This window comes from Lampris incognitus, chromosome 2 (genome assembly GCF_029633865.1).
Source record: "Lampris incognitus isolate fLamInc1 chromosome 2, fLamInc1.hap2, whole genome shotgun sequence".
NCBI classification, from domain to species: domain Eukaryota; kingdom Metazoa; phylum Chordata; class Actinopteri; order Lampriformes; family Lampridae; genus Lampris; species Lampris incognitus.
Window position 1 is genome coordinate 129,760,520 of NC_079212.1, and position 22,331 is coordinate 129,782,850.

Here is a 22,331-nt window from a genome sequence, read left to right on the forward strand (position 1 = left end):
ACACACACACACACACACACACACACACACACACACACACACACACACACACACAAAATGGGAAAAACTTTGCGCAGATTAGGCTAATGTGCCAAGGCAAGGAAATTTAAGGGCAACCTTTGTTATTCAAGCGCTCGCTCTTTTAATATTCTCACTCTTTTGTACTAACAACTGGACGGTTTCAGTCGTTTTGACAAAATAAAACAATTACAGCTTTAATTCCATAGTTGAACTTGACTTACAATTTTTTTTCTCTCAGAAAAATCTCATATCCCACCCATCAGCACTATTCAAATCGAAACTCAAGTCAGCATCATTTAATACCACACAGTTGCTGCAGAATTTGGATGGACGTGGGTGGATGGGGATCTGAGGGGCAGGACTCTGCACTTTTAACTGTGAATTAATTTGTCCAGCCTGTCCAACTGTGCCGCTCTAGGCAATTGCCTATCTGGCCTGGACGAGTCAGCTCTGGTGACAGCATTTTAACTGTTAGAAAAAAAGGCTATCTTTTCCATGTGTGTTGTCTTTTAATGTTGGCGTGATGCACCCTCCTGAGGATTTGCTTGCAAAACGGCCACTTCATGACAGCAAAGTGACTGTTTGTCAGTTGCTGAATTCCTAAACCTCTAAGGGAAAAAAATCTCGAACACAATTTTAACAAACAAGATAAAACAGGTTTGATAATCATAACTCTTAAAGTGGAATAATCTAGGAGTGCCTCTCAGCATAACAAAAAGTAATATAGACTAGCGAGCGATATTACACGTTACAATTAAGTAAATAGTAACATAACACATACTCTTTTAAAGCCGCACAGTCTCTAAGTATCACCACCAACGCTGAATCAGTTAATGACAGTGTGGTCCAGGAGGCCAAAATCTGTTCACTGATGTACTGTAGACAGATGCAAGCAAATGTAGCCAGTTGCATCGCATTAGCATAAGCAAAGCTGCAATGAAGAGTTTTTCGACTGATATCAGTCTTAAAATTCAAATTTGATATCTCTATATGACCAAAATAATCAAATGAGACCATCAGGAAGAAGAATAAATATTGCTATTAAATGATTCTACTTGTCTTGGAGACAGATTCCCCGCCAAATATGACGGAGCAATTTATGGCACACATATGGTATAAATAGCCACAAGTAATGATACAAAACCTTATTGCTGTATATCCTGTATACAGCTGTTTCTCCAAAACACCACTGCATCTTTCACTCTTCTCATCAAAACAAATGCACAATCTATCAGGCAGTGACTGTAGCTCTTTGCAACAAGAGGCAATGCTTATGCTAAATTAATTTGTTCCTCTGTAAACACAACCGCTTTTGCCCACAGGGGCGCACAAAGTCAACAAACTCCTTGCAGCACCTTTAAATTAGCTTCTATATTATCCTGTTCTGCTGACACACTTATTTTTATCATTCACTAATTGACTCAGTCAAGCATCTCAAACAATTCAATTTCCCAGATGAATATGATCTTTGCTTATTATCATGTCTGCCACATCTGTAAAGGTAGCCAATGGGAGTACGCTTTGTAAGGTAACATTAGTTTCCACAGGGGTAATTATTTCATTCAAATCTATGGCTCAATTCAGCAATGAACAAATAAATGTCATCTTCTGGTAATCCCTGAGATTATAACACCTAATAATTCAAAAATAGACGGCTTAAATTCATATCTATGGCGCAAACGGAGCATCTGTTGACATTCCAGGCGAGTATAAATCCATTTTTCTGGCTGTTCTCTAAGGCTAAGCTAACTGTGGTGCAACAGCACCACCAAGTGGTGAAAACTGCATCTGCATGCCCTCCTCGTAAAAAACCCCCACGGCAGTATCCACTGCAGAGATCTCGTTTGCTCTCCCTTTGGCCAAGTTACCATTTATGATACATTATACATCATGCCCCCCCCCCCCCAACGCAATTCTCAAAGGACAGGGATAAGGCGGCTAAATAGAAAGAAAGTGGCTTTGACATGTAATTACTGGTGTAATTGGATGGGGGGCCTGGAGTGGAAACAGCCTCTCCTCCCTGTCACCACAGAGGAGAGGGCAGAATGAGCCACAGATTATACCAAATAAATTAGGAACATTGTTTGTTTGGGAGTAATTTGTGTGCCTAAGGGTGACCAGAGTGATGTCGAGTGGAGGGAAGATAAAGTGCACTGCCTTCTGCCTTCAAGGCCATTGTAGAGCTCAGAAATCAGTGGCAAGTGGGAGGGTGGGCAGTGGCAGTGACTTAGGAGATTCATAGTCGTAGATGGAGCCTAACATTTTTTGATAAATATAAGAGCTTTTATAGTCTTCTCTTTCTAATATTACATCTTATCATGGGAATCTGAAGCAGCAAGAAGAAAGAAAGAAACAAGGGGTGCAGATTCAGTGGTGGGAAGGGCTGTAGGTGGCAAGCTGTCAGGATGACAGGAGTCCAGATCTTCACCAACTAGGTCTTTCCTCTTGTTCTCAGTGCCTCTCTACCTCTATCTGGTTTGTAAAGCCATTACAAACTGGTTGGTGGTCTTTTAAATACCAGCTGTCATTCATCTTTATTTACAAGCTATTTAAGGTTGTCATGCTGCGTTAATTAGCAGGCTACCTGCCGGTGACTGGAGCATGCGAGTTTCCCTTGGCTCATCATTGTACATCCAGATGACAAACCTGTTTTCGATTTCCAGCACTGGTCACCAAACAACAAGGTAAGGAGCTGGCGCTAAATCACAGGCAAATGGCAGTATGGAACGGGGAATTAATAGAGACCAGCCGACCATTCACAGCATGGCCGGAGAATAAATCTACATTAAAGCAGTTATACCCCTCTGTTCGCCCTTCCTTTTCTCAATCCCTTTTATTTTGTTGCTCATGGCCAACAAGACACACAGTGGTCAGTCAGTTCGGACCGGGATTACCATTAAGGGAATTTAGGCAAAAGGCAAGAACAACAAACAAGAACAAATAGTTAGGGGGCCTGTTGCTAGACGCACCACAAAGACACAACCAATTAAATTCATTTGGCATAGAAATTTACTGGCACTGACCACCAAGACAGAGAATCTGCTACCAAGCGCTTCCAGAACTGCTGAAGCCGCGCATGAGGCAGCCACAGGCTGCAAATGAAAACTATGCAGATTGTTTAGCAGCATTCTGCAAAGTAAATAGTAGGCTTTAATAACTGCTCCTACAGTAAACAAATGGAAGTCTCTAACAACTGTCCAAGTTCGAGAAAGCTTGAGAAAGGATTGGGTGTTGAATTTCAATTTCTGCTACTGTCCATCTTTTAGAATAATAAGTGTACCTCAACACGTGACTATCTGTCATAAGGCTTTCACAATAACTCCAGATATGCCAGAGTTTGATGCAAAGCCCATCCATGATGGCCCAGTATGGGGATCAAACACTGCCAGAACTGTGTAAATGCATAGGCACAGAGTTGCAAATATAGTATGTCGTGTGTAGCATCACAAAGAAAAACTGACATCTGCAAATATGCATTCAATCAACTACAAACACAGAGGAAGATTTTTAAGCAGCCAATTTGCCACAGGACTTTTGTGGATTCACTGACAAAACAGTTGCAAGTTGCTGGCTGGGAGGGGAGGTGTGGTTGGCCATATGCCTACAGACACCAATCTCTTATACGAAACAGATTGTAAATATATATGAGCTCTAGATTTGTTAATTTTGTGTGCGCGGTACACTTTTACTGTACTTCCGACCGATCACATACCATGGCTTATAGATGTTGCTTGCACACCTATGCAGGAGTCAACTGGATAAATGAATAAAGAGATTATACCTCAGGTCCCGTAACAACAGACGAGAATTTGTTGTCTAACAGTCTGTAATCTACTTTTAGAGTATTTTACAATATAATCTGCATTTCGGCAGATGGCAGCACAGTGGCCCAGTGGTTAGCGCTGTTGCCTCACAGCAAGAAGGTCCTGGGTTCGAACCCCGGGGTTGTCCAACCTTGGGGGTCGTCCCAGATCGTTCTGCGTGGAGTTTGCATGCTCTCCCCGTGTCTGCGGTGGGTTTTCTCCCCCACCATCAAAAAAGATATGCATGTTGGGGTTAATACTCCTGTCTGTGCCGCTGACTGAGGCATGGTAAGATGAACTGAGTTGGTCCCTGGGTGGTGCACGGCGGTTGCCAACTGCTCCTAGCTACACAGCTAGGGTGGGTTAAATGCAGAGAAAGAATTTCCGCATGGGGATAAATAAAGTATTATTTTGTTTAATTAGATATTAAGAGGTTATCAAAGTAATCTTAGTTTGCTTGCTTCTACTGTGTTCTACTTGCAAGCAGAAGTAGGTCAAATATCACTAGATAGCTGGCTATCAACCTGAAACAGTAGCTAGTTAAGTCCTATTCTCTCATCTATTAAATGTTATTGCAAGGACATTTATGAGTAGTGTCATGAAGTGGAAGGGTAACATTGGACCCGAAAAGCTACCATTCCTGATTACGCTAGGTTTTGATCGTATGCCTAAATCTGGAGCCCAAGGTATTGCGATGCCAACACAGACTGAAGTAGGGACAACAAAGGAGTAAGGATGGCATGATGGGAGGGGAGAAAAGGGACAAGGAAGAGAAGGAAAGAGACGACAACACTGGGCTTCTCTCAGTTTAAAACGAGGACCAATAAATCAGGGTGCACTGGTGCTGCTTGGAGGCAATACATGAATTATATTTCTGTGCCAAGTTAAATAGCTGGCAGTTTCATCACCACCACCCCTCCCAACACAAACGCACACACACACATACCCAAACTTGTCATGTCACACTGTATTTTCAAGTACATTCTCCTACGGTCGAATGGGGGGGGACCTGTGTAGATGCGAGACGAAGAGGCCCTGCTGCCTGGACTTGACAAATGAGCTTTCGGGCAGACGTCGGGCAGACGGGAATGAAGATAAATCTGATCTAATGGCTGGATAACAGCCTGCTAGTGCCTGACAGACGCCATCATCTTACACATTCTTTATGGGAGCCTCCCGCGGCCCCACAGTCACACAACCTCGGGACGACAGCAGCAGAGCGACTCTCTCTCCTCATCTCAGCCCCTCTCCAGCTTCTTCTTCACTCAGGAGACTTCTGGCAGTCCCCTCCCCTACACTTGACCACCGTGACGCACCGTGATTAACAAGCTTTTCTCCCCGGCTAAGCTGCTCGGCTAAAAAACATCCTCATCCTTTTCATTATCAGCTCAAACATCAAACATTCAAAGATCAAACATCTAAAAGATCCCCCCCCCCCATTTTACAATGGCCACAGCTAATCCCCATAATACCACTGACGTTTTATATCTTTTTACGAGTTTTGCATGAATGACATCTCAGATCTAACAGAATAGCTAATGGAATAGACAAATTTTAAAAAAAAATCTACTTTATTTTTAGAAATAGATACAAATTCCACAAGGTATTGACTTTCTTACTCTAACCATTGCACATACTACTGATTACTATGATGTGGCTGATTTTCTATTCCCCTCTATTGATCGTCATCTTCTGTTTATCAAGATTGAGATGGTCTGGACATGTGTGGAGGAGAGATGCTGGGTATGTTGAGAGAAGGATGCTGAATATGGAGCTGCCAGGGGAGAGGAAAAGAGGAAGGCCAAAGAGGAGGTTTATGGATGTGGTGAGGGAGGACATGCAGGTGGCTGGCGTGACAGAGGAAGACACAGAGGACAGGAAGAGATGGAAATGGATGATCCGCTGTGGCGACCCCTAATGGGAGCAGCCAAAAGTAGTAATAGTAGTATCAGAATCAGAATCATGTTTATTGGCCATGTAGGTTTGCACAAACATGGAATCTGACTAAGTGTACTTAACATAGAATAATAACACTACAACACAACAATCTTCAGATATATACACAAGGATTGACTTATACAGGCGAAATAAGAGGTGATAAAGTGCAATGGTGCAGAGAATATATCCGAGATGAGGAAACAGATGTTAGCAGATTACTTACATACATGTCTGAGGTAGATGGGCATGACGGAGTGTACCAGTATACGTACAATGTACAGTACAGTATATACAAAATGGTTCGATTTATTGACAGTGTTAACCGTTCATTTGAATGACATTCTGCGGAAAGGAACTGTTTTTATATCTGGTTGTTTTGGGATACAGTGGTTTGTAGCACCTGCCAGAGGGGTGGGGGGGGGGGTTTGGAACAGGTTGTGATCAGGGTGTGATGGGTCTGCAGTGATGTTGCCTGCCCGTTTCCTGAGTCTGGAGGGATCATCATTTGTGTATACTCTGCTCAACATCTTCAAGTCTAGCAGGAAGAAAAAAGCATGGGTCTTAATGGGCAGAAATGTCACTTTCTGGCTGGACAGGCCAGCGGGGTCAGCCCTATAACCACGAATGTGACTGAGTGATCACGTTGGGGTGACTGAGTGATCATGTTAGACATGATTGGGCCGCTTGATCAGGTGACCAACGATGCCACTAGTAAACACGGAAGTGGGAGTTTTTCTATTTGCCATTGCTCTTTCAAAATAAATCAGCGGAGCAGTTCCAGCTCAGTCCACATTTATCGCACACTAACAAATGGAATATATCTCTGCTTGTGGATACTGGCTGGCATGACAGAGGAAGATGCAGAGGACAGGACACAGATGATCTGCTGTGGTGACACCTAACAGGAGCAGCCAAAAGTAGTAGTAGTATCAGAATCAGAATAGTGTTCGTATCCAGCCGATTACCCCACTCTTCTGAGCCATCCTGGTTGCTGCTCCACTCTCTCTGCCAATCCGGGGAGAGCTCAGACTACTACATGCCTCCTCCGATACATGTGGAGTCGCCAGCCACTTCTTTTCACTTGAGAGTGAGGAGTTTCATCATAGCTCATGGGAGGATCACACTATTCCCCCCAGTCCCCCCCCTCCCCAAAAAGGCACCCCGACTGACCAGAGGAGGCGCTTGTACAGCAACCAGGACACATACCCACATCCGGCTTCCCACCTGCAGACAAGGTCATTTGTGTCTGTAGGGATGCCCGACCAAGCCGGAGGTAACACTGGGATTTGAACCACCGATCCCCGTGTTGGTAGGCAACGGAATAGACTACCACGCCACCCGGACGCCCTCGTTTTTCTCTTACTAATCTGTCATTTCTACACCTTGTGCACTAAAAGCACTTGGCTACAACCCCTGCTGGAATAATAACAATAACAGACTTCGACTTAGGTCCATGTTTTGAATGTAAGTGCCAAGTCAAGTGTGCCATCTGTGGAGAGAGACCTGGGGTGAGGTGGTGGGGGGTTTGGTGGAAAGCAAAAAACAAAAAAAAAGCCTTCAGGACGCTTCTGTTGTGAATGTTACAATCTAGAAACTGGGCATATTTTGCAAAATGCGGCTTAATGGACACCCCTGGGAAGAGAGAGGTAGGTTGGGTTGATGGACCAAATGACACCTTGTCCCTACACTTCTGAAAGATTTTGTGGTCAAAGAATACCTGCAGCCAGGTGCTTCCAGTGAGAGACACAAACAGTCATAGAGAGAGAGAGAGAGAGAATTGAATTACCACAGCTCTTTATTTAATGAGAAACAAACTTTAACAATGTCGTCATCAAACATAGTCACAGCTTTATATTAACATGCACAAAAAGAATTCCACTTCCATCACAGAACCCAAGATCGATTCAGAGAGACAGAGGGAGAGCGAGAGAGAGAGATAAATGCAATAATGAGATAAGAAATTGGAAACGAACAACTCTGCCTAACTCTGCCAAAACAAAACTGAAACAAACTGAAAATGAATGCAAAGTGGCAAATTTAACACAAAGCTAATGAAAATCTGGTGTTTTCATTTGTGTTAATGATGTTTATCTGATATGCGTTCACACAATGCAGGTAGGGTTTGGGACAGGAGAATGAGCAGGCAAGATCAAAACGGTGAATGGGAGAGAGAGAGTATGTGTGTGTCGGTGTGCACATATTTTCAAAGTGTTCATATCCTGCACCTTTCCCAGACCACAATTTCTAAATGCCACATATTCTAAATGTCTCGTAATTTCAGTTTGAACCAAAATATGAGCAACAGCACCAAGCCTGTTCAGTCACTGAGCAGAAATGTAGTTAGTTAGCATGCCGAATAGGATTCTTAGCAAGGAGAAGGATTCAGAGGAGTGCCACTGGTGAACATTTAGAGGATGTGTAAATTGTGCTTTGGATTTAGCTACTCATGATGCCAGCACCAGTCAGGTAGCATACGGCTAAAATTCAAACCAAATGAAATCTCCCCACCACCTTACACTCTATAGGCCCAGAGTGCAGCCACAAGAGCACGAAACGTATTATGAGAAGGATGTGTAACTCACATCAGATCTCAAGCTGATGACTCAACAAGAAGAGAAAAAAATATATATATATATATGTCTTTGTGTGCGTCTTTGTGTGCAATCGGTTGTAATTAGAAAAATCGTCAGCAAGGAAGGAAGAGATGGAAAGATATGTGGGACTTATTACATCATGGTATAGGTGTTTAGGCCTTGTGTGCAACTCGGGGTTGTCCCGGGGTAGGCCTTTTATGGCTAAGCCTAAAGATTACTTGCTTTGAGAAAATAGTGAACCACTAGCCAGAATGCAGAGGGATACCGCCCCTGCGTTGCTCAGCTCGACTCGGAAGATTTCTTCCTTTGATGTGCTCAAATCCCTGTGACAGCGGGAAAAGGGTTAAAGGTAGCCTCGACCTCAGCCTCACCTCCCATAGTCTTCTAGAAAGTACAACAGAAGTTGAAAAAGGCCCTGGTTGTTAAGTGTGAGGCTCCTTTTTGCAATAACTACTGGTTTGTTTGAGACAATTTACGGATGAAATACAAAAGGGGAAATATGAGACAAAACACAAGGCTTAATAAATGTAGCCCAATGTAACGTGAAGCATGGTACTCTCACTTCTTGACAGTCTGAGATACCAAGATACAGCATACTCAGACCTATTCAACCACCCATGGGGAAGTCCATTTCATAAACATGCAATATATGTTAGAAATTACATCCATCCAAAAGCCATGAATACTAAAATCCTGATATTTTCTGGCAAGCCAGGTTAGTATAGCAGGGGGGCATCCCTCCTTCCATCCTTTCATCCTGTTCTCTCGTTTCATGCCAATGTGAATACCCACGGCCCCTGGAGGGCTTGGATTCTTTGGCTCACGGCAAGCTATTTGGAGAGTAGGTGGCTGAAGAAATCTTGCCACTTCTCATCAATTTAGATCCAGAATTCCCCAACTAAAATTGGCGGTGTCTGGGGTCCTGAGCATGGAAAGCAGCCAAGTCAATAGGTAGTAATGAGATCTTATTTACCCAGCTGGTGGGAGAGAAGCTGGAAGGGAACCAACCAGGACCTCTAAAGTCACCCAGCTGGATAAGTTCCTCAGCCAAAACTCCACTCTTAATGACCTCACCCTCACTTACCTTACACCCTTTTCACATGTCTGTCGGTGAAAATTTGAAGGGCAATTGTAAAACCGACAATGACGCCTTACTTTGGACTCACAATGATGGAAAAGGGAAACAGAGTGTAAAAGTGGGGGAAAAGATCAAAGGCTTCTCACAGACTGAAAGGGAAGGAGGGACAGAAAGAGTAGGGACTTACTACTTCTCCAAGGGAGGCGGCCAACATGTGAGTGACAGGTGCCACTTGTGGTGTTGCCATTCCCCCTCCGGCTCCAAGCAGGGACTTGGTGAAGTCGTAGGTGACGAAGAAAGCAGCAGCTGAAACCAAGCACAACCACAGCTCTTTAGGGCCCATTAGTCAATCTGCATATGGCAATTAATATTCCTCACTACCAGTGACAGGGGAGAAGGCGGGGGGCATGTGTGTGTGTGTGTGTGTGTGTGTGTGTGTGTGTGTGTGTGTGTGTGTGTGTGTGTGTGTGTGTGTGTGTGTGTGTGTGCACAATGGAGAGAAAAATTAAGAAAACTGCATGTGTCCAAGACAGAAATAGTTCAGTCCTGAGTGTAACTAGTATATATATACTTAGCACAAAAAGTAAGGAAATTTGTGTTTGGTAGATTATTTCTTTGTTGTAACAATGCTTTTTGGCAATAAATCTTATACCGTTGGAAAGCCTGTTTATTTCCCCTTTAAATGGTGCCACATTTGTAAAGGACATGCATTTGTAGGATGAGCAGAAGAGCGGAGTATGTGGGCTGCGCCCATGAAAAAATTGCCAAATCTTCTCTGCCCATGCCAAATAGCTTATTTTGCTGTTGCTATTGACTCTTGTTTTGAGCTTCTGGTACCCCAGGTGCTGACAATCAGGTGCCTGATATAAGATTTATTGCCAAGAAGCATTGTTACAACAAAGAAATAATCTACCAAACACAAATTTCCTTACTTTTTGTGCTAAGTTTATAAAAAGAAAATGCTTGCACCAAGATATACAGCAAACAACTTGGATTTTTAATTGAACAAAAAAACTTCTCACTTCATGGGATATTTAAAATTCAAATAACTCTCTGTGACCCAGATATGTCTTGGATTTAAATTACATTGTGTACAAATTTCATGCTTAACTGTGTCGTGGGTGTATCGGGAAGGGTCCACCACCAAAAAGACATTCAGTCCACATAAGGCTAGCAGTCCAAAAGAACACACTGATAAAAAGGTCAAAGGAGGCTGACATAGATTGGCAGGATCAACGGACTGTCCTCAGTTACTCAACATTTGAGCCAAAAAAAATAAAAGATAAACAAAAAAATTGCTCAATCTGGCCTTAGCATGAAGTTGTGGCAGCAATCAATCTTAAAGGAAAGAATACCACCTCTTTCAGCAAAAAGAAATCTTTGGTTGCCTTTTGTGGCCCAAGGAGAAAAAAATCAATGAACACTTCAGGTCGGAAAAAAAAAACATTGCCTGGTCTGATGAGTCAATTTATAATGTTATTCGTCTATATGAGGACTAGGTTACGGAGACAATCACATGAACCCATGCATCCTGCAGTGGCAGTAGTATATGCATATGTGAATGGATTTTTCTACCAGAACAGTGCGTCATGCTATAAGGCCAAGATTGTGCAAAAATATTTCCACTAACATAACAATGAAGTCAGCTTAATGCATGGCTATGTCTTGCATGTCACAATATCTCAATCCAACTGAACATGCGATGCGAGCTGCTACCATCTATTTGGAGTACTAATATCACAACCTGCCAACTAACATTTTACATTTTCTCACTTAGCTGATACATTTATCCAAAGTAACTTACAAGAAAGTAAGCAAATTAGCAGATATAATATTTTGTCAACCTAGAGGCATTTTGAAGCACTGAAGAGTAATCATCACTTTGGGCTAGGTGAAGAAAATAAAAAACTCAACACAACTGTGGCAAGCAATGGAGATAACTCAACAAGGCTGTTCTGGGGAAAACACAGGATTGTGTCACTAATGTTTTGCACCATTGGTGTAAATGTTTAATCTGTAAAGCATACCAAAACCTTGGATTTTGATTATTCTGATAAACAAGCTCAAACTTCTAATCACAGATTTGAGCAAAAAGACGCTTAGTGTTCTTATGAAAAAAAAAGTCAACTCCTAAAGCTAGAACTGTTGAGTCAATGAAACTGAAACTGGTTTATTCTGTGCTTTGCACACCATTATCAATGAACTGAAGCTCATTTTTATCAACTGAAAGCAAACGTGACCCTCAACACCCAGAGCTTAGTCCCTAATTCATTGCCGGTCGAAGTAACGGTAAAATAAAAGATAACAGCACTTTCCACAAAACTCCAAAAAAAAAAGTAAAATTACTGTGCCTCATATACACGTCTACATTTTTTTCCAATTTCTTTGTTGGGGGTTAAGTGGTTGGGAAGCAAGTTTTTCACTTAAAACACCCATCTGTCAAAATTAGTGCATTACCAATGGGGAAGGAACCAATAGCAGCAGATGGGACCCCTGAATAGATGCCTCTGAAACCCCCAGCTCTGTAGAAGCCCTGCTGGCTCTGCATCCTGGTTTTAATGGTGTCCAGGGGGAAGAGAGTCAGGTCAACACACATTCCTGCACACCCTCCTGCCTAAGAAAAAGCATCATGAGATGAGAGGGTGAGTGAGTTTGCCCAAGTTTTAGCTACATTACAGACAATATTTGTATTACCTATGCTCGTTTATAGCTGCCTATCAATGTATCTCACCCATCTGCAAAAAACAAACTAGTCACAAATTAGCAGTGCTTACTGAACACGCACATAGTTATAAACACTGGTTCCTTGCTTGCTCAAGGGGTCGGCAGGAACAATACTAGTTATTTTAAAACAAGTTTTCGCACACATCAAAAACCATACACTTATTGCCGTTTATTGCTACGTAATACACAACACAGAAACATAACTGTTTGTTTTACTAGTGTACAGCTGTGCGCTCGGTATAAGGCAGGACTTAAAGCATATCTCGTTTCAAATGAGTAGTATTGCTGACAATTAAATTAATAAAGGTACTCTCGAGAACCACCTTTACACGATACAGTTTGGTAGACTTTTCATTTGACGATTGTTTTCAAAGCGTGTTTGTGTTTTCTATCTTCAAGACTGCAACGTATTGTTTAAATTAAAAAGATCAATAAAGCCCCATAGCAGTGTTAACTTATTTACATTATATGTAAATCAGGCCCACGGTGTTTTTGATCTTTCGGGTGCGCATCACGATTTGTTTTGTTGTATTATTATTAATCGGCTATATTCTTATAAATTCAACCATGCAACGAACAATATGAAGCTTACAAATGAGCCGCGTTATCTAGACAAATTGCCACATTACCACCAGTGATGCGATGAACTCTCGTGTTTGCATGGTCCGTTACCGATATCTTCTCTTGTCGGCTTTTGTACAGCACTTCCGATATTGAACTAACGCTACGATGCGTTTGACACGCCTGTCAAGGGCGCTGCCATCTTTACCGCGATTACTTCCGCATGTGAAAGCCGACACGAAGTCACATGACCACTGATACCCGCATCCGCAGATTCGTCGATCTCTCCGCCGATAGCGTCTCCACACAGAAGCTGCTTTTTTTCTAAAGACATGCACTGATCTCTAATGTCATAGAAAACAATCTTCAGGAATAGGCGAAATGTGGTATGCATACATTTCATAATGAAGCAGAAGACAAAGTAAGGGGGAAAATCACTCATTCCCACATTATATACACACACCGTGTTTTAACCTATGAAATCCAATCTTGCTTTATCTGCTATCTGCTTTATAACATCAATTTGAACCAGTTTTAATCGTCATCTCTCATAACATGTAAATGTTCAAGAGAATTTACGTAATTGCTATACACACGCCCAGTTATATTGGCTTATTGACAGTGTTTAGCAAACTGACAATTGAAACTTCTTTTCGTGCATCCGCCCACATACTGAAAAAAAACACAACACAATGGAGGCTGTCAACATCTGTTAGTGATTCAAAGGTAAATTTGCACATGATGTCATCGCTGAAGGCTGCGTTGAAAATTGTAAATTAGACCAACATTAATATAGAACCCAAAATTTAACAGAAGTATAATGGTCAGTTTTTATACTGTTTTTAAATTCAGTTGGACACCACTGAATGTTAAGGCTGTTAAAGCAGAAATTACAGGATGGTACAACAACTTAGAAATACTCATTGTTTTATTGGCCTTGTCAACGTTGACGCCCTGAACTTAATTCCCAGCTTCTGAAGTGTCCGCCTCCATTGATTTCCAAGTGTCATATGATTGTCTGCCCTGTGGTATGAACATGAGGTCAAAGGTGTCATTTGAGGAGAGGCTGGTGTAAACAAGACCAGACAGGTACTGTTGTTGGCCTCTTAGCCACTAGCGGAAGCAAGCGATGGCAGGCCCAGATGAAAGAGCTGATCATGGCCCGTCATCAGTACCATCCATCCATCCATGATCCGAACCGCTTATTCTGCTCTCAGGGTCGTGGGGCGATCAGTACCACATTGATTAAATATTAACTGAATTGTTCCCTTATTTGACTAACTGGCTGAAAAATTGACCTGATCCCAGGACTGTACCCCAAAACAACCAGATATAAAAACAGTTTCTTTCCATGGGCTGTCATTCAAATAAACACTCAACACTGCTAATAAATCCCACCATTTTGTTTATACTGTACATTGTATGTATACTGGTACACTCCATCATGTCATCTATGTAAGTTACCTGCTAACATCTATTTCACCATCTTTGATATATTCTCTGCACCATTGCACTTTATCACCTCTTATTTCACCTGTATATAGTAAATCCTAGTGTATCTGAACTTCTGACGATTGTCGTGTTGTGTTGTGTTGTTATTCTAGTATGTTAAGTACACTGAGAGAACCATGAAACCGGAGTCAAATTCCATGTAGTGCAATCTACATGGCCAGTAAACATGATTCTGATTCTGATGTTGTTACTTTTTTTAATACTTTATTTTTCATTTTCAAGCCCATTTTAACAACAATAGAGCACAAAAACAAAAAACAAAAACAAAAAATTCTTCCCCTTCAATAACTGGAAGAAGGGAGAGTCAGCGCATATAGAGTGAAATACAGTGACGCTGCACTAAACCGCGACACTAAACTGCTACCTTCGGCTGCTCCCGTTAGGGGTCGCCACAGCGGATCATCCGTTTCCATTTCCTTCTGTCTTCTGCATCTTCCTCTGTCACAGCAGCCATCTGCATGTCCTCTCTCACCACATCCATAAACCTCCTCTTTTGCCTGCCTCTTTTGCTCTTCCCTGGCAGCTCCATATTTAGCATCCTTCTACCAATATACCCAGCATCTCTCCTCCACGCATGTCCAAGCCATCTCAATCTTGCCGCTCTTGCGTTGCACTAACACTAATTCCTACAACTAACCAGAACTAACTAACTACTAACTACAGACACTGCACTAACACGCAGTTACATCTTTTAAAGAGGCCCCCTAGCTAACCAGAAATGATCACATCCCTATGGCGGCGTAAGTGATGAGCCTATGTACTAAGGCTGTCAATTTCCAGAAAGGTGTATCCTTTTCTAAGAGGAATCAAGATGGCGCCGTGGACGGTTGCCTTGGTTCTGCGCTCTCTTGTACTTTCTCAGTTTTACAGCAGGGAATAACTTTTAAGCCTCCGACGGTCCACTGGACAAACTGAACAGGCGTTATTAACGACTTTAATTGAACATTTTAACGAAAGTCTTGCGAGGTCTTGATCGGTACAGCCCTGTGCGGACTACGACGAAGACCCCGAAGGGGTAAGCGAGCCGGAGCGCTCATTAAACTGCGACATTGGGGATTTACACCCGCGCTCCTATCAATCCGCCTGGCAAATGGCTGCTCTATGACCAACAAGATGGATGAACTGCTACTCCTAAACGGAAAAAACGTACGTGGACTTTTCCCAGGTCTGCCGTCCTGTGTCTCACTAAAACCTGGCTTAGTGAGTAGATCACGGACGGTAGACCAGGGTTTCTTGTCACATGGGTAAGTTGTCACATTGTTAATATTTTCACCATCAGAGGACGCTACATAAAAGTCGAATACTAGTTTTGTGCATCTACTTAGTCTGATGTCATATCCTGTCTGGGGAACAAGCGAAGCGCACTGTTTACTGAGGTGAGCAATGATTACCGTTTTTCACATTCTAAAGTAAAAACATTTTTTTGAATTTGATATTTTTTTGTAATAATCTCGTTAAAAATCTTCATAATTAGATATTTGTACTTGGTAGAGGAGAGAATAAACTGTCTTGTTATACTTTTGCTAATGTCCTGCTTTAAGCTAACTTCAAGATATAGCAAACATTAGCAAACATGGCAGTTTGGGGCAACTTGTCTCAGTAATTTTAGGGCAAGTTATCTATATGTGACAACTTGCTCCAAAATCACTGACAAGTTGCCAGTATACATAGACACAGAGAGTCTGCTTGTCAACTGTTGTCATATGTAATTTTGAATTTTGTGAACGTGTTTTCAAGAAAGGAAGACAGGAAAGAAGAAAGGGGGAAGAGATGGTCAGGAAATATAAAAGAAAAACAGAAAATGGCAGCACACCACCTGACGTGATGCTAAGGGCAGTGAGGCAGGTGAAGTTGGCAAATTAATCAATCAGGAGTACAGCAAAGGATTATAACATTAACTGCCATATGCTGGCTCGATACTGTAAGACATTCACCGCAGCTGAAATAGAAAATCAGACAGCCATCACAACTATAGTGGCTGGGTATAAATGTCAACGACAGGTTTTAGGCCCAGAGTAGAGCTTCAGTTTGAGCAGTACCTTATGAGATCAGCTGGTATCTATTTTGGTTTATCACCAACTGAGGTGAGAAAGCTAGCGTACGAATTTGCAGTGGCATGGGAGCTGCAGTTTACACCAGCCTGGGCTGAAAAATAAAAAGCCAGCAGCGATTGGTTTACACGCTTCTTAAATCGGCACCCTACACTGTCTCTCAGGAAGCCAGAGGCAACTAGCCTTGCCAGGGCAAGTTCCTTTAACAAGGAGAATGTCAAGGCTTTCTTTGACAATCTGGAGAAGGTGTTAGGCTGACATTCACTGGACCAGGGGACATCTGGAATATGGATGAAACTGGTGTGACGACTGTGCAGCAACCAGACCGATTGGTGGCCAGGCACAGGTTTAAACAGGTAGGGTCACTGACATTTGGTGAAAGGGGTACCCTAGTGACACTAGTATGTGCAGTCTCAGCAACAGAGAACAATATTCCCCCCTACTTCATATTCCATCCGGTGAACTTCCGTGATCACTTCCTCAACAATGGACCACCTGGCGGCAAAGGAGGAGCAAACCCCTCTGCCTGGATGAAGGAAATACACTTTGTGGATTTCCTCAATCATTTTGTTAAACATGCCAAGTGTTCAAAAGAAAAACCATGCTTACTCCTTCAGGACAACCACAGCTACCATCTTTTCATTGATGGACTAAATTTTGCCAAAGAAAATGGCATAATTATGCTCACCTTCCCACCCCACTGCTCGCATACGCAGAATTGGTGAGGGAGTTACCAAGGTCTGTTATGTACAAAATTACATCATCTGCCAGGAGATTAATTTTATGATTTATTTACTCTACTTTGAAACCTTTTATATCAGGGTCCTTTCTAATTGCTTTGGCTAGAGGCTCAATAGCCAGGACAAAGAGTCCTGGAAACAAAGGGCAACCCTGTCAACTCGATCTACTCAAGGGAAACACTGTTGAGATGTGTCCGTTAGTGGTCATTTCAGTAAGTTCATGATAAATGGTTTTTACCCAATTAATAAACAACTGGCCGAACCCAAACTTGTTCAAGACTTTGAATAAATACGACCACTCCAGCCTATCAAAGGCCTTTTCAGTATCTAGAACTACAGCTATACTAGGCGTAGTTTTAGATTTTGTTAGGTGGATAATATTAAAGAGCCTACATAAATCATTAAGTGACGAGCATTTCAAAATAAAGCCACTGTGGTCTGGATTTATTAATTGTGGCAAATATTGGCCAAGCCTGTTAGCTAGGGCCTTAGAGATCAATTTATAGACTGAATTTAATAATTAAATACACCGAAATGAAAAGCACTTTAATGGGTCTCTTTTTTTGTGAATCACATAATTATGACTGTAGAGAATGATTCGGGGAGAGTTCGAGTTTTAGATGCTAAGTTAATTGCATCCATAATGAGGGGATGAGTAGATCCTTAACTTCTCTGTAAAATTCAGGGGGGAAACCATCTTCCCCTGGTGATTTATTAGATTGTAACAAGCCCAGGGCCTTTTCAATTTCTTTCTGTGTGAAGGGAAGATCAAGATTAATTTGGTCTTCTTGGGCAAGTTTGGGCAATTCAGTGGTGGACAGAAATTCATCAACTTTAAGTCAAGTCAATTTTATTTGTATAGCCCAATATCACAAATTACAAATTTGCCTCAAGGGGCTTTACAGCAACACAACATCCTGTCCTTAAACCCTCGCATCGGATAAGGAACAACCCCGCCCCCCCCCCAAAAAAACCCTTTAACAGGGAGAAAAAATAGGAAGAAGCCTCAGGGAGCGCAAAAGAGGAGGGATCTCTCTCCCAAGAGGGACAACCTACAATGGATGTGTTTACACAATCTACAGAATACAATATTGAAAGAGGAAAACAGAATTATAATTGAATTATAAAATTTATGAAAAATGTGATGAGCAGGATGCCAAGCAGTATCAAGACACCACCGGAACAGCCCAGGACCGAAGCCACGCGACCAGCATCACCATGTAAAAAAGAAAAAGAAAAAAAAATTTAGTCAGGTCTTCTGGAGATTCCCATGTATATAAATTTGTATAAAACTTTACAGTACCTTGCAAAAGTATTCAACCCCCTTGACAGCCATCACGAATTTCTGGATTATAAAAAATACTCACACATCTGTTCCTGAACAATATTATTTTTGTGAAACCATAAGCTCTAAAAATGTTCCCAAAGCCAAAATAAGTCATGTTTTGCTGACTCTTTGTAAATAAATTAAAAAACTATAATATAGTGCTTGCATAAGTATTCAACCCCCACATATCAATACTTTGTAGAGTACCCCTTTGCTGCAATAACAGCCATGATTCTCTTGGGGTAAGTATGTACAATTTGCACATTCTTCTGGAGTAATTTTTGCCTGTTCTTCTTGGCAGAATTTGTACAGGTCTTGTAGATTGGTGGGATGGCGCCTCTGGACTGTGATATTCAGTCTGTGCCACAGATGTTCAATAGGGTTGAGATCCGGACTTTGACTTGACCACTCCAAAATGTTCACCTTTTTGTTGCTGAGCCATGCCATTGTTGCTTTAGCCTTGTGCTTAGGATCATTGTCCTGCTGGAAGGTGAACCTTCTCCAAGCTTCAGTTTTATGGCTGACTGCTACAGGTTTTCTTCCAATATTTCCCTGTATTTAGCTCCATCCAGTCTTCCCTCAATTTGAACAAGGTTCCCAGTGCCTGCAGATGAAAAGCAACCCCATAGAATTATGCTGCCACTGCCATGCTTCATTCTAGGGAGGGTGTTTTTTTTAGGACATGAGCAGTGTTAGGTTTGCACCACACATAACACTGAGTTTTGGCCAAAAAGCTCAACTTTCGTCTCATATGACCGCAAAACCTTTACCCACATCCTAACTGGGTCTCTCTCATGCTTGGTAGCAAACTCCAAGTGTGCTTTTATATGCATAGTTTTGAGCAACGGCTTCTTTCTTGCTACCCTCCCATACAAGCCAGATTTATAGAGAGCCCATGATATGGTTGACTCATGCACATTTACTCCAGTTTCAGCCACTGACCGCTGGAGCTCCTTCAAAGTGATCTCAGCAGAATCATCTGTGGCTTTCCTCACCAGCCCATGTCTTGCTCAGACACTTAGCTTTGAGGGATGGCCTGTTCTACAAAGCATTTGGGTGGTGTGATAACAGCTTCCACTTTCTGACAATGGATCCAACAGTGTCCCATGGGACACCCAAACACCTGGATATTGTTTTGTATCCCTTTCCCACCTTCAGCATTTTAATCACTTTGCATCTTACTTCAGTATTATGCTCCTTTGTCTTCATTTTCTGATGGAGTTCACGCCCGGCGAATTAACTTTACACAGAGTGCTTTTTATACCTATAAACAAGACCATTACTTTAATATCTTACAACTGCACACTACTTATGCCCAATTGTGTTAACCTGAGTTTGTTTTAGGAATAACTTGTCATTTGTGTAAACTTTGAGCTTCCAGAGCACAAGGGGTTGAGTACTTATGCAAGCACTATATTTTAGTTTTTTACTTATTTATAAAAAGTCAGCAAAACTTAGCTTATTTTGGCTTTGGGGACCATGCTGTTAGAGCTTATGGATTGACAAAAATAATAATGTTCAGGAACAGATGTGTGAGTATCTTTTATAATCCAGAAATTAGTGATGACTGTCAAGGGGGTTGAATACTTTTGCAAGGCACTGTAAATGTGTCATTAATTTCTACTGGGTTATATGAGACTGAACTTGTTTCAGTGTGAATTGCATTAATTATCCTTGAGCTTTCCTCAGTTTTCACTTGCCAGGACAAGATTTTGTGGGCCTCATCTCCCAATTTATAATATCGTCTTTTAGTTCCTAAAATTGCTTTTTCAATTCTACAAGTATTGTATTTGAGCTTTTTGTTTGCCAGTGATTGGTATAATTCCTTGGATGCAGACTGTTAGTGCTCCTTTTCCAATTTCAAAATTTCTGCTTCCAGTTATTCTATTTCTGCCATGTATTTCTTTTTAATTCCTTTTGTATTACCTTTTAGCGTGTTCCATAATATAAAACTGCAGGGAGAAGAGACACGGTTTGTCTCACAGAATAGCTTAATCTGGTCCCTAATAAACTTGCAGAAATCTGGTTTTTGAAGAAAGGTAGGGTTCAAATGCCATCTATATGAATTAGTTGTTTTTTCTGACATCAAGATAGACAGGTTCAAAGGCGAATGACCAGACAGCGTTCTGGATAAGTATTCAGATTCTGATGTTCTATAAATTAGCTGCGTTGATAATAGAAAAAGGACAATCCTAGTATGAGTGTTATGGGGACGGGAATAGAAGGAATAATCCCTGGTTTGAGGGTGCATTTATTGTCACACATTCATCACATTAAGCTCTTTCATAAAAGCCAAGGTAGTTTTGGCCTTTTCTGTTGGATACTGTCGAGGTTGACTTATCCAGAATAAGATCCAAGCAAAAAATAAAGCCGTGGGCGTCCGGATGGTGTAGCGGCCTATTCTGTTGCCTACAAACACAGGGATCGCCAGTTCGAATTCCCATGTTGTTACCTCCAGCTTGGTCGGGCGTCCCTACAGACACAATTGGCCGTGTCTGCGGGTGGGAAGCCGGATGTGGGTATGTGTCCTGGTCGCTGCACTAGCACCTAATGTGTTTGGGTGGGGCGCCTGTTCGGGGGGGAGGGGGAACTGGGGGGAATAGCATGATCCTCCCACATGCTACGTCCCACTAGCGGAACTCCTCACTGTCAGGTGAAAAGAAGCGGCTGGCGACTCCACATGTATCGGAGGAGGCATGTGGTAGTCTGCAGCCCTGGTCTGGCTTCTTCGTAAACATCTTGTCCAGTCCAGGGCTCTGTCTGAAGATATCAGTTACCATACAAAATTATCCAATTTTCAGTGAAACAGGAAATTATTACAAATTCTGAAAACACCTGTTCCAAAAATTGTTACAACACAAATTAGTCAGCTAAAGCTGAAACCAATCTATCAAATGTAAATTGAGAGTGCTGGCATCGCTTACATTATCTAGTACGCCCCCCCCTTTTCTCACCAATTGTAGTTGGCCAATTACCACACTCTTCTGAGCTGTCCCGATCTCTGCTCCGCCCCTTCTGCTGATCCGGGGAGGTGCATGTACAGCTTCTGGCCTCTATCCTTGAAGATTCTAACTTTCACTCTTCCAATCTTCCCATCCTAGCTTCACGATCAGCTCTGAGTGATTGAGCTACTTTGCATGCTGACTGCTGAGCATTTACTCCATGAACTCCAAGTACTGTGCCTTTATCTGTGGCCATTTGTCCAGAGTTCAATGGAGAGATATGAGTCCATTGTGAACATACTCTCGACTATTAGGTAAGTGCTGCCTGGGTGACTAGAATGGTAGAGGTGTGACCCTGTTATTTGAATTGTTTTGGTAATACTCATCAGTCATAATCTGGAGAAATTTCAGTTCATCGAACAATGGTGCTAGGTCATTATCACTAGCAGTATGACGGAAGACTGACTGCCTCAGGTTCTGTCCAGATGTGGTCTCTTGTAGACTAGCCATGGACATCAGCTCTGGATTGTCTTCGCAAAGAGGTGCGTAGGGGAACTTCTCCTTCACCGTAACATGGCTTGTGCATGGAGTGAGGTATGTGGGTCGACCATTCTCTAGAATGGAGGTCTTGTAGGTGTTCACTTGGGTCTGTGTGCCCACCAAGGCATACTTCACCAACAACTACCCATCCCAGATCCAGCTTCTGGGCAAATGGACCATTAATTTGCTTCCTCACTTGGTGTACGTGCAGAATGCGTCTTCCCGGAAGGAGCAGTATGTTGGCCTTTGGGCCCAGTGGAGGAATCTCCTCGGCAATGGATCTAAGATGGCTGTGTTGACATGTGGCATTCAGGTGGGGGTCTCGGCACAGTTTTTAGGGACCTATTGCATTCTAGAAGTGGAAGAAGAGGGAGAGATAGCTTCTCATCCACAGACTCTACAATGGTAGCCAAAGACCCTTCTGCGTGCAGTCTGTTTTAGCCCAGCACATGTCTTCAGTGTGTATGGCTGCAGGCTTCTCTTGATTTCAATGATATTGA

At 42.3% G+C, this 22,331-nt stretch overlaps 1 protein-coding gene across 1 annotated transcript in view; it reads right to left on the reverse strand.

Moving 5' to 3' along the window:
- The window catches only part of slc25a26 (solute carrier family 25 member 26), a 64,462-nt gene extending 51,485 nt beyond the window's left edge, over positions 1-12,977 (reverse strand). Inside the window, exons 1-3 of the mRNA XM_056272971.1 lie at positions 12,788-12,977; positions 11,892-12,048; positions 9,622-9,740 (exon numbers count right to left, since the gene is read on the reverse strand). Coding sequence (XP_056128946.1) covers positions 9,622-9,740; positions 11,892-12,048; positions 12,788-12,820 — 309 coding nt within the window. The 5' untranslated portion in view covers positions 12,821-12,977. The remainder of the gene's footprint in view (positions 1-9,621; positions 9,741-11,891; positions 12,049-12,787) is intronic.
- Positions 12,978-22,331: the final 9,354 nt, after the last annotated feature.